This window comes from Eleutherodactylus coqui, chromosome 7 (genome assembly GCF_035609145.1).
Source record: "Eleutherodactylus coqui strain aEleCoq1 chromosome 7, aEleCoq1.hap1, whole genome shotgun sequence".
Classification (NCBI taxonomy): domain Eukaryota; kingdom Metazoa; phylum Chordata; class Amphibia; order Anura; family Eleutherodactylidae; genus Eleutherodactylus; species Eleutherodactylus coqui.
In genome coordinates, this window is record NC_089843.1 from 142,334,563 (window position 1) to 142,351,743 (window position 17,181).

Sequence of the window (17,181 nt, forward strand, 5' to 3'; positions counted from 1 at the left end):
TGCTGTGCTGTAAGACGTGACATGAACTGCCCCTATACTGCTGCTCCTCACAGCCGAGCTCACACAGCACGGCAGCAGGCCGAGCTGGACGGGCTCACCGCGCATGCGCAGTGCTGCTCAGCCAGCCGTGTGACTGGAGGCTTCGTCGTGACCTTTGTGAGGAGAGAGGTCACTAGTAAGAGGCTGATGATTAATATGAGGAACCACTAAGCGACATACAGGAGCCATTACAGCAGTGCGAGGACTTTATTCAGTCACAGCGTTGTTTTGCCCACAACAAAGATGTCGCGGAAAGGCGGAAGCGGCGCCAAGCATCACGTGACCTGCCTGCTCCGTGGTCTGAAGTGTGCGGCGGAGGTGTCCAGTATATAAGGCAGGTGGCCGGTACACACTATACATGGGGGCTTTATCGTTTAGAGGTGGTCAAAGACATTTGGTCATTGTGTGGAGTGCAGCTCCTGAGGCTGCAGTGAGGGTATACATATATACCCCGTACACTTTTGTTTTGACTTGTAACACTTATTATGACCTGTTGCTGCAGCATAGCTTGTTTTGTGTGTCAGGAAGTGCTAGTAATTGCATCCTCTGTTGGGCTGAGCTCACACGGCGTATGCTCGGTGTGTATAGGGCTGCGCGCACACTAGCGTACTGTCCGTGCACGCCGCACAATGCTAATAGCCCATTCATTTGTATTGGGCCACACGCAACAGTGTTTTGCGGGGGAAGGGGTTGCACGCGGAAAACGCACACACCAAGATCATGCATGGGGATTGGAGTGTATGCATGTCACTGTGTACCTGCTGCGTGCCCGCACAAGACTCTTGCAGGGCATGCCGGTGCACATGACCGTGTGAGGCCAGCCTTACTCATTCAGTTTTTGCGCACGTAATACATACTAGCAATCTCCCACACACTTTAATTGGGCCACTTACATGAGCCATGCCAGATATGAACGCTAAAAAAAATCGTATCTTGCTTATATTGGTGCATACCTGCCAATATAGTGTATGAGGATTGGCGGCATACAGCAAATACACGTGTTATTGCGTACTTGCAGAACGCCGGTAAGCACGGTCATGTGATCTCGGCCTTATGCTGCCTGATGCTCTGACTCCGGACCTGCGTTAGGGACAGTTCGGGTTTCCGTCTCTCTGCTCCGTTTTCAGAGGAGAGAAACTGAAAAGAACAGATCCGTTTTTTTATTTTCCCACTGATTCCAATGAGGTTTAAAAAAAAAAAAAAAAAAAAAAAAAGATGGAAAGTTGGACCTCGGGTCCATTAGGTTTCTCTTTTTTTTTTTGGACAGGTCTGCAGCGTTAGTTTGCCGCCCACTAAAAGGGAAATCTGACGGCGAGGAGGCGGGAGGAAGCCTTTCCATTTGTTTTCTGTTGTTTTGAAACTTATTGAAATCAATGGGTAAAAAATAGAAATCCGTTTTTTATTTTTCCGTTTTCATTTCAGTTTCTCTCCTCCAAAAACGGAACAAAGAGGCGGAAGCTCTGAACTGACCCTAACGCCGGCGTGGAGGCAGCCTCACACAGGCCAATTATAGGCACATAAGTTCGCATGAGGCGTCGTTCACACGGGCGACACGGCAGCGAGAAACTCGCAGCGATATCGCATCGCTGGTCCGTGCGATATCACTGCCATTTCTCGCGGTGATACCACGACTTTGTAGCACCACATGCGAGGATTTTCGCGGGAGGCTTGAAATATAAGCCCTTCCCTGAAAATACGCCGTAGCTGAAGAAGAAAAAAAAACCACACACACATACATCACCTGTCCCGCGCTGTCAGCCCGGCCGCATCTTTTCCCCGGGTCCCCGACACAGATCATCTTCTTCTCTTCTGGACGGGGATTTAAAAATCCCCGCCTCCTGGAAGCACTGTCTGTGATTGGCTGACGCTTAGCCAATCACAGCCAGCGCTCGATGAATGGCAGTGATTGAACCAATTTTTAAATTTTTTGTTACCATTTAAAAATGCAGCAAAAATCTCCAAGCGTGAACACGGCCTCAGAGGCGTCTTTTACATGAGCGCATAAACAGCAACGTTTTCACGCCCTGCCAAAATACGCGACCATATGAGCCATTGGTTTCCAATGCATCCGTTTACATGGGCGAATATACGGCGTGTCAAAAACGGAACATATGCAACCAAAATACGCACCAACGCCTATATGCTGGGCAAAAAGATAGTTCCGGAACTATCTTTTGGCCAATATACGCCGGCAGCTCCTATGGTAGCTGGCAAAAAAAGTGAGGGGAGGCATTTCTGCAGCGTCCAACGCTGTGAAAAGCTTGCAGTTGCCTCCATGTAGGCTTTAGAAGTCAATTCAGAGGATTTAAGCCGAGCGAGCGTTTTCCAGACTGCGACTTATTTTTTTTTGTAAAAACTATGCTTCACAGTTGTGTGAATGGGGGAGAAAATGCTAATTATCCTGGCACAGCAATTTTACGGAGCCAGCGAGAGAACGTTAAAACGCCTACACTCATGTAAAAGAGCCCTCAGGTTGTATTTACACGGGCAAGAGGCGAGAGACCCGAGAAGATCGGACCTAGACCTCACCTGTAAAACTGCAATTTTCAGCCCTCTGCAATGCGTTTCCACGTTACAAGCGCTCGATTTGCATCACTATACCACGCGTTTTTCACGCACGGGAAAAAAAATTGCATATTCCAATAGTTGAAATGGGAAAGAAAACGATCGCACTCGCATGTAATCGTGATGCAATTTTTTTCACACACCCATAGGAAAGAATGGGTAATTCTTGCAGCAGAATTGCCCAAAAATAAGACCTGCTGAGATGCTGCGGTGTTTTCTCAAAAATCACTGATACAAATTAACTTGTTTACAATACTAGGAGCTTCTCACAATCGCACAGAGCTCGTGTATGAATATCGCCCATGTAAATACAGTCTTTGGGTGCTATTACCCTGAAGATAAGACATACCCTGAAAATAAGACATAGCATGATTTTCAAGAATTTTTGAGGATGCTTGAAATATAAGCCCTACTCCAAAATTAAGCCCTGCTAACAGTTAATTTAAAAAGTCAATTTAAATAGTGTCCAGGCAGCTATACATGTAAAAAAGTTAAACCTTTTTGAACAAAAATTAATATAAGACACTGTCTTATTTTGGGGGAAACACAGTACATAAGCGGTTTTCCCTTTCAGAATGCAGGCAGAGCAATGCTGATTGCAGCTGACATCTGTACTCATCAGTTCAGTCACTATGCTGAGTCTAGGAGCTGCCCGAAATCAGCGTATCTCTGCCTGTCATTCGTAGGGAACACTGCTGTACAATTGCAACCTAACAAGCGCCAATCGACATACTAAATTGTTGGTCGGTGCTCGTTACCACAAGCAGTGAGCCTTTAGGGTGGTTTTACATGGGCAGATAACCACCCTAAAGGCTCACTGTCACGGCGGGATTATTAGGCATGAATGTCCATTTCTTTGATAATCAACCCATCTGAATGTGCGAAAGATTAGCGAATGCATAAGCATGCACTCCTTCGTCACATGATGTGCTTGTTTACATGAGCTTACAAATGCTCACTGATTGGCTGTACATCTTTCCATGTGAACAGGGAGATGTGCTGCCATCTAATAACTGCTCATAAAACCGATCACCTGCTGTGTGTGAATGGCAGTGAACCAGCGCTGGCCGACCTACTGTAATTGGCACTTGTTACAGCGGGCTGATTTTTGACCCACATAAATGGACCTTTAGGCTCTGTTAGCACTGCTGTCATAGTTCTGTTGCCCCAGGGGGCAGAATAGTCATTTGCTGTTCTGTTTTGCTCAGTAAAAGTATAAAAGGGAAATGTGAGAGATCCATCCTAAGTCTTTGAGATCCGTCATATTCTTCATGGATCCCCTATGATCACAACCCCTGACTGTAGTGGGAACTGCACCTGATCCTCGTGTAGTTGCACAAAAATCATTCTACATAGTAACTTCAGCATTGTGGTTCTTCTCTCCCCACAGGAGGAATACATGTAGTAAGAGGGCTGCACACGGTCCGGGAGCCAGGTGAGCAAATGTTTCCTCCAAATCTATTACTGGTGGCTTTAGGTGGCCATTCACATTAGATGGAAGTGGAGTGATGATTAAACAGCCTTTCAATGAACGATCATTTCACAGACACAGCCATATACACTGTAGTCCATATTGGCTGTTAGCGTTATTCAGACTGTCCATGTGTGTTCAGTGACACCAGGCGATGGCTGATCAGTTGTTCACCAGGTCTACCGCCATCCTGTAGGGAGCAAGAAGCGGATAATCTTGTAGTGGCCGGCATGGTATTAAAAGCATAGCTTAAATTCACTTCCGTGGAAGTGTGCCTGCAGTACCATGCCGGGCCACTGCACAGCGTACAGCACTATCTACTTCCTGTTCCGTACAGGGTGATAGCTGGTCAACCCGAGTCCCAAGCAGTGAATCCCCGTCGATTATAGATGACCTGTCCTGTGGATAGGTCATGAGTTTTTAAGACCACGAAAACCCTTTTAAAAGGAATGTGTCACCTAGAAAATAGTTTTCACTCCACTAGCATATAGTTAAGCGGCATAACACAAGCAGGACCGACCTAAATTTATACAAAAATATATTTTTGCATTTGCAGGTAACACTTGTTTTGAAGGTTGCGCATCCTTATCCAAATGTGCCGCCTTGAGTCAGACATTGCCCCACTGCCTCTCCTCCTGCTCGCTGCCACGTCGCTTTGTCTTGATCTCAGCACTGGTAGCACTGGAATCTCCTGCCCCTGCAGCCACGTCTTTCGTCAAGGCAGTATATTTGCATAATCATTGCGCAACCTTCAAAGAAAGATTTCTTGCTAATGCAAAAACGCTATTTCTATACAGTCGTGTCTGTGCTGCTTGTCTTACACTGCTTAGGCCGGGTTCACACGGGACGGATTTGCCACGGAATTTCTGCGCAGCAAATCCGCCCGCGGCTCTTAATCCCGGGATTAGCCAGCCATGTAGACGAGATTTAGCAAAAAATGTCGTCCACACAGGGCGGCCAATCCGTCGTGGCAAAGCCACACTGAGCCGGCGCTGCGGCGCGGAATTGACAGACGCAGCATGTCAATTCATTTTTTTTTCTGTTGCGCCCTCACTTCTCTCTAAGGGGAGAGAAAGCCACAACCGAATGCTGACGACCGAACTGCTCCAAAACGTGTGGCAAACTGCTATGGGTTTTGAAGCAGCGATTATCCTGCGGAAATATTGTGGTTTTTCGGTGCGGAACCCAGCTTTAATGCTATGGCAGCAGACTGAAAATTATTTTAAGGGTTAAGTTTTTTTTTCTTTCATGTATTGTGATTAATCAGAATGCCCCTTTAAATTTTTTCTATATAATGTTGTTACTTGATTTTGTCTGTCTGGCCCTCAGATTCAGTGCAGACATCGCTCATCCTCTGTGGAGAACGTTTTACTGGTGGACACCATGGCGTCAGTGGTGGATGATGATGAATGCTCACCATTGTTGCCATCCTCAGATGTTGGGTAAGATCACATATTCTTTAAATGATCACTAACCTTTCAAACAATTTCTGCTTCTCTGATCACCAATGCGTTAGGTATAAGAACTGCCATTTATTTTTGTGCTGAAAAATCGCTCTAAGCGGTTGTCTCCCTGTAGCTTACTCTCCATTGCCTGCTCTCAATTGATTGACAGGAGACATTAGAATGGGGATGGGGAAGGGGATTAGTCGTGTGCTCATTGATATGTGAAGAGCAGTGGAGGGCGGGAAGAAGAGACTTATTCCAATGCTGCCTACAAGCAGTCAGTGTGTTTTGGCTGTAGAAATCCCATCTCCGCTGCTCACCACTGCTATGCACTCTACTACATGGTAGTTTTATGTTTATGTGTGTTACAGACATTTAGAGAGCAGGATCTGCAGTTCTCTGTGTACAGTCTATAGAAAACACAGCTGCAGGCTCTTCCCACCAGTTCTGAGAGAACCAAGAATCAGACTTATACCCTGCAGAGGGAAAAATGCAGGATACAAGTCATGTCATGTCCTAAACAGTGTTATTTCTCCTGTATGCACAAGGCAGCATATTATAAAAAGTTAGGTATGCTTACAAACTAAATTTGAAGCATATTTTGTTGCAGTGGCATTGCCAGGCCTGGGACAGTCCCCACCACTGTCGGGATGGGGTACAGGCAGTACATTGGGCCAGCTCTGCTATACAGCTGGTTTCTGTTGTGCTTCAAGTGTACCACGATTGGAACACAACATAATTCCGCACCTTAAGAAGAGTTGTATAGCAATATTGCACCTAACGTTTGGGCAGCCAGCATCCAAGGTAGTATCCAGTAGAACCCGCATGATAGAGTGTGTAATAATGTTTATTGGCATTAGATGGGCGTTCAGTCTCTTGTTTTTGAGGTATTGTAGACCACATATCTTTTTATATTCACACTATAGTGACTGCACTACAAACAGTGCGCTCTCTTAGCTATACTTTTTAGTTTAGGGCTGGGCAGAGATTTTTGGTTACACCGCCAAAAGTCCCCATACTGTCTTAGCTTCAGGGCTCACTCACACAGGTGTATGTCGGCCACGTATTATGCGTGTTTTTCACATGTGAACTACACAGCAAATATGCATGTAACATGTACTTGCTGCATGTGTTACATTTCCATTGCCTATATTGGTGCGTATTACCCGCTTATTACGCACCAAAATAGGATATGCTTCGTTTTTTTGAGTGGCCCAATAGGCTTTTAGCAGCGCTAATTATGCACCTCTGTGAGTGAGCCCTTAGTGGGTGCAATAAATGTATTTATATCATGTTTCCCCCACTAGGATATGCTATCACAGTATGATCCATTGGAGTCTGACCTCTCGGACCCCCCGCTGATCCTGAGAGTGATGGGCCGGAGCACTGATTCAGGCTTTCCCTGCACAGCTCCATCCAGTGAATGGGGCCGGCTGTAGTTTCCTGCACGACCCTCGCGATATGTTACCAGTTTATGAGATTGGAATAACTTTGTAACTTCTCCAGCGATGCAGAATGTATCAATAACCTTAGGCTCTTAGTTGAGAAGTTACCTTACTGGTTCTTTCTCTAAGTGCTCGGATTTTCGTGGATTTATTGAATTTAATGTTTAGGTCACAGACTATATTTTGCACAACGTGGGGAATGTTAGCACCTTTATTATTATTTCTTCTTTGTCCTATAATTTGCGCAGTGTTTTACATTCTTATGTTTTGGTCTCTTGTGTACAGAGTCATTGTAGAGACCCAACAAGTGCATAAAAGCAGATGGTGGTCCATCCGGGTCATGTACCTCACCATGTTCCTCAGCAGTGTAGGTGAGTACGGCTTACCTAACTACAACTTTTGACTAATGACTGCTATAGCCCCACTGTTTGGGCTTTACCTCCCGAACAGATTTTTTTTTGTTCTACCTTTGTATTATACTGACCACACACACCAAGGTAGATTAACCCTTTCATAGACAAGTGTCATAGATGCTCCTGTGTTCAGGTCTGATTCTACAGTTCTGGCATTCCCACTTTCCCACTTTTGAAAAATCATAGCTTTATGTTTTTGGTGACATATCTACATGAGGGCTTGTTTTCTTTTGTATTTTTCCATGGTACCATCTAACTCACCATATAATATATTGGAAAACTTTAAAAAAATTGAGGTGGGGTGAAATGCTAAAAAAACACAATGACGCCATTTTTGGGAAGGTGAAGAGACTGGTTGTTTTTACGGTGTTTACTGTGCTGTAAAAAGGGCAGTACTTTTGTTCTGTTACTCATTCTGATTAAAGACATGCCACAAGCAGGTTTTAATATCCAAATAATCATGGCAGCCCAGTGGGCCCTGACACCTGGATGGCAGCCCTGTGATCTTATTGCTGCGGGGCCATTCAAGACATGTAAATCCCAATTGATTGGGTCATTTAAATGCCGCTGTCAGAATTGATAGATGCATTTAAAGAGTTAACAGGAACGATCTGAGTTCTTTCTGATCGCGGCTGTTACAAGTGGGTGTTGGCTGTTAAAGACAGCCAAAACCTGCCTTGTATGTAGTGGGCTTCACTCCCGCGCCCGCTGCACACAAAGTACATACTGTGGATGTCTATAGATGTCTTAACTGTATGGCGCATGTGCAGTTAGGGCGTAGATAGCTGTATGTGTGTTGGGAAGGGGTTAAAGTAGGATTATGTGCAAGGCTGCTAAACTATGGATGATTTAAGAATGTAAAACAATCTAGCTGCTAAAACTGAAGACTATTATTTCATAACTACTGGATTCATGCTGCAGAAAAGAGATGATAATGATATTTTTTTCCAGGGTTTTCAATTGTGGTGACATCAATTTGGCCATATCTTCAAAAGGTTGGTTTTGCTGTTAGTAACTATTGCCTCATACATTTAGTATACTATGATAATGATTGAAAGCCCAAAATATATGCATTTAAATGAAAAAAAATTTGCCCCCAAAGGTGTCCATAGCCCTTAAGGCTAAAATTAATTACATTGCTCAGGGGTTAGATGCATTTAGGGCAGCTAAGTTATACGCCATCTATAGTTACTACGCACATAAAGAAATTAAAAACCTATAATTAAAAAAGTGACATTTTTAAGAGGGTTTTTCCACTAGTAGGGACGATTAAAAAAAAACAAGAAAACCCTGAAATCATGCAGTTTTCACACCGCATGCTGAGCGTCTGAGATGACACTTCTTATTCTGTAGATATAACATTTCAGCAGTCATCTCATTATTCTCACATGCAGAGGTAACGCCTATATGTATATCAGTAATATATTATACAGGATCCACCACTCATAACACTGTATCACAGGGGGAAAAAATCCTGTCTGCTACTTGGGGTATTTCATGTGTTCTATACTAAACCGAGTGTGTAGAGTCCAAATCTGTAGTCGGATTTTGCCTAGGACGCCGGGTTCTGAAGTTATCCACTGTATCATTGGCTATTCACATAGACACGAGAACCTGATTTTATGTTGGTTATATAGCCGCTGTACAGAACTATATTGTACTTCACACCTGAGAGATTACAGCAACTTGTTCACATTAACATGCGAATAAAAAGTTCACGGAGTCTTCACACAACGCACACACTGTTCAGAAGGGCTTCAGGCACTGGCTTTTAGGCACTTGTGAGTGTCTGTTGTTGACCGCTGCAGTAGCCAGCAGTAGTCGCCATCATGTTGGGCTTGAAGTGGCCTTGATATCTTTTTCCATGGTGGCAATAGCTTTATGGATTCTTCCTCATGTTCATCACTCACATCACCCAAAGAATCCAGATGAGAGTGCAAGAAAAGAATTTTGAGCGACATTCGGCAGCCGAGTTGCTGATACGCTGCTAACATGTTGCTTACAAGTTCAACGCGGTTCTCAGCGCGATGGTCGTCAAGAAAGGTTTGCATTAGCACAAACGCATCCCAAATGGGGAGTTCAAGAGTACTTGATTTAGATCTGAAGGTGGCATCACGCATTAATTCACAGATTTCAGCACCAACAAAAATTCCTGCTTTTAGTTTGGCTTCAGTTTTGGTTTTTCCAAACTTGTCCTCCAGATACTGGAAACCATTAGGCCTGGCTTAATGTGAAGTGGTGGAAGGTGCACTGTCATTGGATCAACCAGTGATTCATGTAGCACAATGTATCTGCCAGCAGTGTGCTCATCTCTGGATGCCGCGGCATCACTTTGTAATGATCGCTCACAATCAGGATACACAGTTTTTGACTTGTTCTTACTTTAAAATCCAGCAACATTGGTCATGCAGAAATGGCCATCCGAGTGATGATCTATCGGTTCGCGCCAAATCATACACACAGCAAACGGCATTGCCTTCTGCTTGCTATTCAGCCACTGTGTGAGGCCAGAGTAGCACACGGCGCAGCAGATGTGAGGTGCCCAGCTTTTGTCTTCATCTCCAACTTTACACTCAAAATCAGATTTGTCAGATTTTTGCGCTGAACGCATGTGATGTATTTACCACAAATGTAGCAAACATTGTCTGGATGGTTTAGCACAGCTCCGCTGCTCATCTTTAGGCTAAAGCAAACATACAAGCTATATAAGAAAACTGTATTGTCAACTAGAAGCTTGCGCTTGGCCCATCTCACATTATATAGGCCTAGCAACTGCTGACATCAGCATAACGACATGTTCAGATGTGGCCGGCGTGGCAGGAACCCGCTGCTACCAGGAGGTGTTGCGCTGGAAGGCAGGATGCAGGTAATGGTGCAGCAATTATAATGTTGTCATGCATCAGTGCGTGGGCCAATCTACCAAGCTGTTAGCAAATAATAGTGCCCTATAACATAAGATCTAGACGTCCTAGGCCAACTTTGACTTCAGGTTTGGATTCAGCGCACTTTATTTAAATAACATGTTTTACTCGCAGTAGCAAAATCTTTGTTTTAACAGAGAATAGGTGATCAACAAAGCTCAACTCCTCCCCTCCCCTCTTAAAGGCCCTTTTACACAAAATGATTATCGCTCAAAAGCCATGTTTTGAGCGATATAATCATTGCGTGTAAATTTGTCCATCTTTCACTTTTCTGCTAAACAATGATTTTATGTTCGACATAAAATCCATTGTTCGGCAGAAGAGCTGATAGCAGGGACTTCACGCTGTGTTCTCCACGGGGAGCGCTGATAACAATGTCTCAGCTGTCAGCCCTGTGGCAGAACAAAGGGAATGTATTCAGAGAACAGACCACCCGCTGTTCTCTGAATACAGCTCCAGGTGGCTCACATGCATTAATAAGCTACTAATTGGCATTAGTACCAATTAGTAGTTTATGCAAAATGATCGTTCAAAAGCCTTTTTTTGAGCGATCATCTTTGTATGTAAAAGGGCCTTTACTCATTAACCTCTGCACAGATAACAACTCTCCAATATAGGTCAATGAATCCTCACTACTTAACAGGTTTCTATGTCCATGTGGCTGCTGTACAGGTGATCTCTGAATGCTGTTCACTGCATCTCCGATAAGATGGCTGCCCCTATAATCATGTATATATATAAAATAAAATTAAAAAAAGAATGAGAAAATAAAAACATCAGGGAAAAAACTAAAATATCAGTAACTGATTTAAATTAGCAAATAATGGAGGTGATGCGTTCCCGTTAACTTCTGTACTAATACTTTATTAATCTCTATAATCATTTTTTTTAGATCGACCCAAGCGCTGACACGAGCTTCCTTGGCTGGGTTATAGCTTCCTACAGTTTGGGCCAGATGGTGGCTTCACCCTTGTTTGGTTTGTGGTCTAACTACAGGCCAAGAAGAGAACCTCTTGTGGTCTCCATATCTATCCTGGTAGCAGCCAGCTGTCTTTATGGCTACGTGCATGTACCGGCCTCACACAACAAGTATTACATGCTCATTTCTCGAGCATTAGTTGGTTTTGGATCGGGTAAGTTATTCTAAAGTTTTAATCCAGTGACTATCTTAGACTATCTCAGAACTCGTGATAGATATCTTCAGTATGGTAGACTGGTACATAGGGCTGGACAGATGTTCTGCTATGCGCTATTGAAGACCTTCTTACCAGCTTTAGCGTCTCATTGATAAATTCAACACTTGTAGGAAACGTGGCAGTTGTTCGATCGTATGTCGCTGGTGCCACCTCCCTATCAGAAAGGACGGGTGCCATGGCTAATATTAGTGCTTTTCAAGCTGTTGGATTTATCCTTGGTCCTGGTAGGTATGTCATTACTGGTGTCATGGGTAAGATATTAGTCCTGTCATTTTCAGTAAAGGCATCAAGGAGAATAATTCTGATTTTTCAGCTTTCCAGGCTGTATTTACATTAATTGGAGAAGAAGGAGTAACTTTCTCAGCCATTGCCCTTCAAGTGAACATGTACACTGCGCCATCTCTTATGGGGGCCTTCCTCGGCATTGTGAATATCATTCTGATCTTTGCAATATTCAGGTAATAAGCTTTAACATACAAGGAGAGTCCAGGCGTCGGCTCTCTATGCTGTCTACTTAACATAGTTCTTATTAAGTTTATATCTAAAATGTCTTCTTGCAGAGAACATCGAGTTGATGATCATGGGAGGCACGTAGGAAGTCTAAACTATGAGTCTGAAGGTACTTCGCTTTCATTGTTCGGTCTCCATGGGCAAGTGAATGTGCATGTTAGGGGATTCCTGGGCGATGGCCAAAAAAAAAGCCACTGACTTTGGGATGGTTCCTAAATTATGCCCAATATTGAATCTTTCTTTCTTTCTGTAGTGCTTAAGGGGTTATGATCATCTATGATGGGAACTGTGAACAATGCTGTTACATGCTACTTTTATCTGTACCCATTCGGCTCCTATTCTATAGACCATGTAAAGATGGGGTTGGGTGTCATGGTAATTGATTGATTGGTTGATTGTAATATTACGATGAGTTGCAAGATGGCCTTTTCATGCCACATTGTAAGAATTGACTCGCGTTGCTTTGAGTGTTTATCAGTAGAGCTATTAGGTCTGCTAGGGATGCCTGGCTCCCCTTATCCTTGACTTCTCATGTCTTTCACATAACTGCCTTGAATGTCATTGGTGACCATTAGTGATGAGCGAGCATTGCCCTTAGCGAGTACCTGCCTGCTCGAGACAAAAGGTTCGGGTGCCGACGGCGGGCAGGGAGCGGCGGGGAGGAACGGAGGGGAGATCTCTCTCGCTCCCCCCCCTGCTGACTGCCGCTACTCACCGCTCCCCCGCACTGGCACCCGAACCTTTTGTCTCGAGCGGGCAGGTACTCGCTAAGGACAATGCTTGCTCGAGCAATTGCCCTTAGCGAGTATATTCGCTCATCTCTAGTGACCATCATCACCACTCAGGCTGTTGGCAACAGAATTAAGCGGGTATTTAATTATATGAATAATTGAAATGGGGAAATAATTATCCAACAGCAAACGCAGCGTGTCAGGCTCTGAAATTTATAAAAATGGGGTTTTTAAGTGTGGTTAGTATTTGGTTGGATGTGCTTTTATGTTTCAGTTCCTTCTTCTGTTAGCTTAATATGAGTACATTCATTGCATTTCTTCTAGGCACAGATCCAGTAAGAGATGGCGAAGAGCCAGTCGACTTGGTCGCGGTCATCTCATCAAATATTCTATTTTTCATCATTTTATTCATATTTGCCATTTTTGAGACGTACGTATTCACAGAATTGTCATTTGAAGTTACTAAAGGAAAACTGCATCTTTATGTATAACAACACAGAGTTGGGATAATCACAATGTCCTCCCTGCAGGCAGAGATGTATAGTCTCTAGCTGCTCGTATGAAGCAGCATGGGATTCATAGTACAGAATATTGAAAAAGAAGTAGAACTCTCAACATTGAAGGGGTTTTCTAGGGTGAATATTATTGATGACCCATCCTCAGGATAGGTCATCAATAGTTGATTAGCTGGGGCCCTTCGCTCAGGATCCCGACCGATCAGCTGATTGTGCGCCCGCAGACAGCGCCGCAATTACAGAGATCAGATGCAGAGGAAGTCTCTGCTCTGACCTCCGGAAAGTGGCCAGCGCTTGTAACTGCAAGCATGGCTCTCATTGAAATCAACACGAGCTGTGCCTGCACTTATAAGCACCAGCCACTTGATGAAGGTTGGAACACAGACTTCTGTTCCGACCTCTGTGTAATTGCGGCACTGTCAGCGGGCGAACAATCAGCTGATCAGTCGAGGTCACAAGCGACAGACTGAAGCTGATCAACTATTGATGACCTATCCTGAGAATAGGTTATCAATAGTATTCCCCCTGGAAAGCCCCTTGAAGATGGCATCTGCTAAGTATCAAAAAGGAGACTGCACTACACGGAGGGGACTGCAGTGTCCATCATGTCCAATCAGGTGAGGGAGGCAAGGATGCAAAAATGTGTTTTTGCTGGAGTGGTCCTTTCTTACTGTGAAAAAAGGCACTTTAAATATCTAGTATACAGTAAGTAGCAGGTTTCCCACCACAGATAAGTGTTATTGGTGGGGGGTCTGAATCCTGAGAGCACCCTCACAATAGCGTTCACACCTCCCGCAATTCACATTTGAGGGATATCTACTACATATAACACAAGTTTATGGCAAAAAAAAAAAAAAGTTGAAATGAAATCGCCTAGTTAACCCTGTTCTGCATTTCTCTAGGATCTCCACCCCACTTACTATGGACATGTATGCCTGGACCAGAACTCAGGCTGTGTTCTACAATGGGATCATCTTGGCTGCGATTGGCGTGGAGTCAGTTCTAGTGTTCATTACAGTGAAAATCGTTTCTAAAAGGTAATTGTAGTAATTTGTCCATAACATGCTCTTACAAATGTATATTTTTTAATTCCTGTTGCGTATCATTATCCTCAATTATACAGGGTAGTGAGTGTTAGTTTACAATTTGGACATGTCTTGTAGAATTGCCATACATAGAATGCAAGAGGGGTACCATCATGTTACTTCTCATCATTACTTGTCTAATTGTAGTTCTTTTACCCGTGTGATGCAGGACTGGAGAGCGAATTCTACTCCTTGGGGGATTACTTACTATTTGGGTTGGATTCTTCATCTTATTACCCTGGGGAAATCAGTATCCCAGTATACAGTGGCGAGGTAAGTACTGAAACAAAAGTTATCAGGAAAAAATAAATAAAATTCAACTCCCTAACACTTGTGTTGTTTTTCGTATTTCTGTACAGACATCCAGAACACAACCAAACATAATTCAACCTTCTTGGTTTCAAGTCTCTCAACTTCTGGCAATCAGACGGTAGAACCAGTAGGATGTCCGGCGACTCAGGCCTGGTGTTTCTATACACCCATTATCCACCTATCTCAGTATATTACATCCGACGCTTTGATTGGTCTGGGCTATCCGGTCTGTAGTGTCATGTGTTACACCTTGTACTCTAAAGTTATAGGCCCCAAACCGCAGGTAAGACTCAGAACCTTGGAGTACTTTTATTTTTTTCAATCATCACTGTTATAGCCAACTGTATCACACCCTAGCGGGAGGTTTTACACTGAGTAAGGCGGGTCCGCTCCCTACTCTGCACATCTAACCTGTGTCAAGCAGCCCTTTTCTCTTTTGCGATAGATATATATATAAAAAATATTTTTTATTTTTTTTGTTATTTCTCCTCTACACTTTCAAAAAAATCATAACTTTTTGTATTTTTCAGTCTATACCACTGTCTGAGCTTGTTGTTTGTGGGAATGCATCATGTAGCGTACACACTTCAGTAAAAAGGTTTTCTATTTCTTCATCGATCTAGTTGGGTGAGGGCTCGTTTTTTTTGCAGGCAGTCTTATAGTTTCTGTTGGTACCATATCGCCTGTGGCTATACCCTTAGGCTGCCTACGGCACCTGCCACCATGTGAAGGCCCCATGGATGCGAAGCGATTTCATGTGAACACAGCCTTGCATCACTTTGGGTATTAAGGGAATCCCCTCCGCCGCTCCCGTGGCAGAGTACACCCATTGCTATCAATGGGTCCGCTGCCGGCCCCATTAAAAACAATGGGCTGTGAAACGAGAGCACACAGCTAGATAGAAGATGCTGCGATGTTTCCCACAGTGTGGTGCCATGTAGGAAAACATCTCTAATGTGTATGTACCCGTTCAGTGTGAAAGCAGCCTTAGGCTAAGTACATATGAGGTGTGATAGGGTTAAGAAATCCCACCCGCATGCTGCTGAAAAAATCCAGTGTAAATCGACTGGCGCTACAGTAAGCGATCAAGTAAAAAAAAACTGTGAATTGGGATTCCAACTTTCATTAACATCGGCCATTGGCCTCCAAAATGGCTCATGAACGGTAATGGTGGCGTTCTAGTAATTAACACTGCTGCCTTGCAGTATTGGGGTCCCGGGTTCAAATCTCCATCAAGGTCAAATTCAAATCTAGAACTCAAAGTGCAAAGCTGCCGCACTGAGCCAACAGACTTGTGCTTTCTGCTCAACACAGACACACAATGTTTTTGCTAAAAATGTGGTCTGGATGATCTGATCAAAATTAGCAATCGCTTGTCCCATCACAATGAGCAGCACTACACGGAAGTTCACTGCATTTGTAATCTTTAATGCTGCCATTGATGTCAGTGGATCAGTAAAAATGACATTCAGCCAGCTCCCATAGTGGTGCCAGCCTCTACAGGGAACTTGCCAGCAACACATCCTGAGCCGTGATTTGGTGGAACCATTCATATAACTAACAAATGAGGTAGTTTAGTCTTTCTGGCCTGACTTGTTCTTTTGTTTTAGGGTGTCTATATGGGATGGCTAACAGCTGCTGGCAGCGCAGCCCGGACACTAGGACCCGTGTTTGTCAGTGAAATCTACACGCACCTAGGGCCCAGATGGACTTTTGGAATAATCTGTGGCATCATCACAAGTTCTCTCATGCATTTGGCAGCAGTTTACAAAAGACTTATTGCCTTTTCTGTGCGATATGGCAAAATATAGCAGTGACTGAAGCCCCACCAAAGAACCAAATATGAGATGCCAAAATGGAGTATTAATTGACTACAATGAGGTAACCTTTTCTATAAAGTCTACGGGAAAGATTTGTTTCCTCTTTAACACTAAAGAACAGAAGAGAAGAAAAATCGCCCTGGAGCAAAGATTAGTAGGAGTTTAGGAAACCAGCAATAATGATATTTTTGGTACATGTAGACAGCTGCAATACCTGTGAAGGATAATGTTCTGTCTTTTTAACCTTCTAATTTATTAAAGTCTGTACTTTTTATGTGTAACTAATAGCCTTTGGCTTCTTGAGTAACAGGAACCAGTCCCCGGTCTTTACAATGTAAACCAAGACCAGCACTATAAATCCACTCTTTCAGAGATGTCTGCTTATAATCTTGCAGCGCTGCATATAAAACAAGATTTTGTAAGAACTTACCGTAAAATCTCTTTCTCGTCTTATTCATTGGGGGACACAGCTCTGACCTTAGGTATAGCTTCTGCCACTAGGAGGCGACACTAAGCATAAGTGTTAACTCCTCCCACTAACTTTTACCCCCGCAAGCATCGCGCTAGCTTTGTATGCAAGCAGTAGGAGCAGCCAGTAGGATACAACAATAGATAGTACAAAACAATACTCCTGAACTGTAACTCATTCCAACCCGTGTGCGACTGCATCGAGGATCCTCCAACTAGGGAGTATATGTTACAGACCCAATACC

General features: G+C 43.8%; 1 protein-coding gene across 1 annotated transcript; it reads left to right on the forward strand.

The window, feature by feature from the left end:
- Positions 1–120: 120 nt before the first annotated feature.
- MFSD8 (major facilitator superfamily domain containing 8) lies at positions 121–16,749 on the forward strand. Its single transcript, XM_066573766.1, has 14 exons — positions 121–373; positions 3,995–4,039; positions 5,405–5,517; positions 7,251–7,336; positions 8,330–8,373; positions 11,192–11,432; positions 11,606–11,719; positions 11,809–11,953; positions 12,056–12,114; positions 13,061–13,166; positions 14,154–14,288; positions 14,506–14,609; positions 14,696–14,931; positions 16,259–16,749. The coding sequence occupies exons 3-14, from the start codon at positions 5,459–5,461 to the stop codon at positions 16,457–16,459; spliced, it is 1,530 nt and encodes a 509-aa protein (XP_066429863.1). The 5' UTR covers positions 121–373; positions 3,995–4,039; positions 5,405–5,458; the 3' UTR covers positions 16,460–16,749.
- Positions 16,750–17,181: the final 432 nt, after the last annotated feature.

Bases quoted from the DNA above. Each gene is read 5' to 3' on its own strand.
- MFSD8 (XM_066573766.1), top strand. From the start codon at position 5,459: ATGGCGTCAGTGGTGGATGATGATGAATGCTCACCATTGTTGCCATCC. The intron at 12,115-13,060 runs GTACTTCGCTTT...CATTTCTTCTAG, and splicing joins TCTAAACTATGAGTCTGAAG to GCACAGATCCAGTAAGAGAT. The intron at 14,932-16,258 runs GTAAGACTCAGA...CTTTTGTTTTAG, and splicing joins TTATAGGCCCCAAACCGCAG to GGTGTCTATATGGGATGGCT.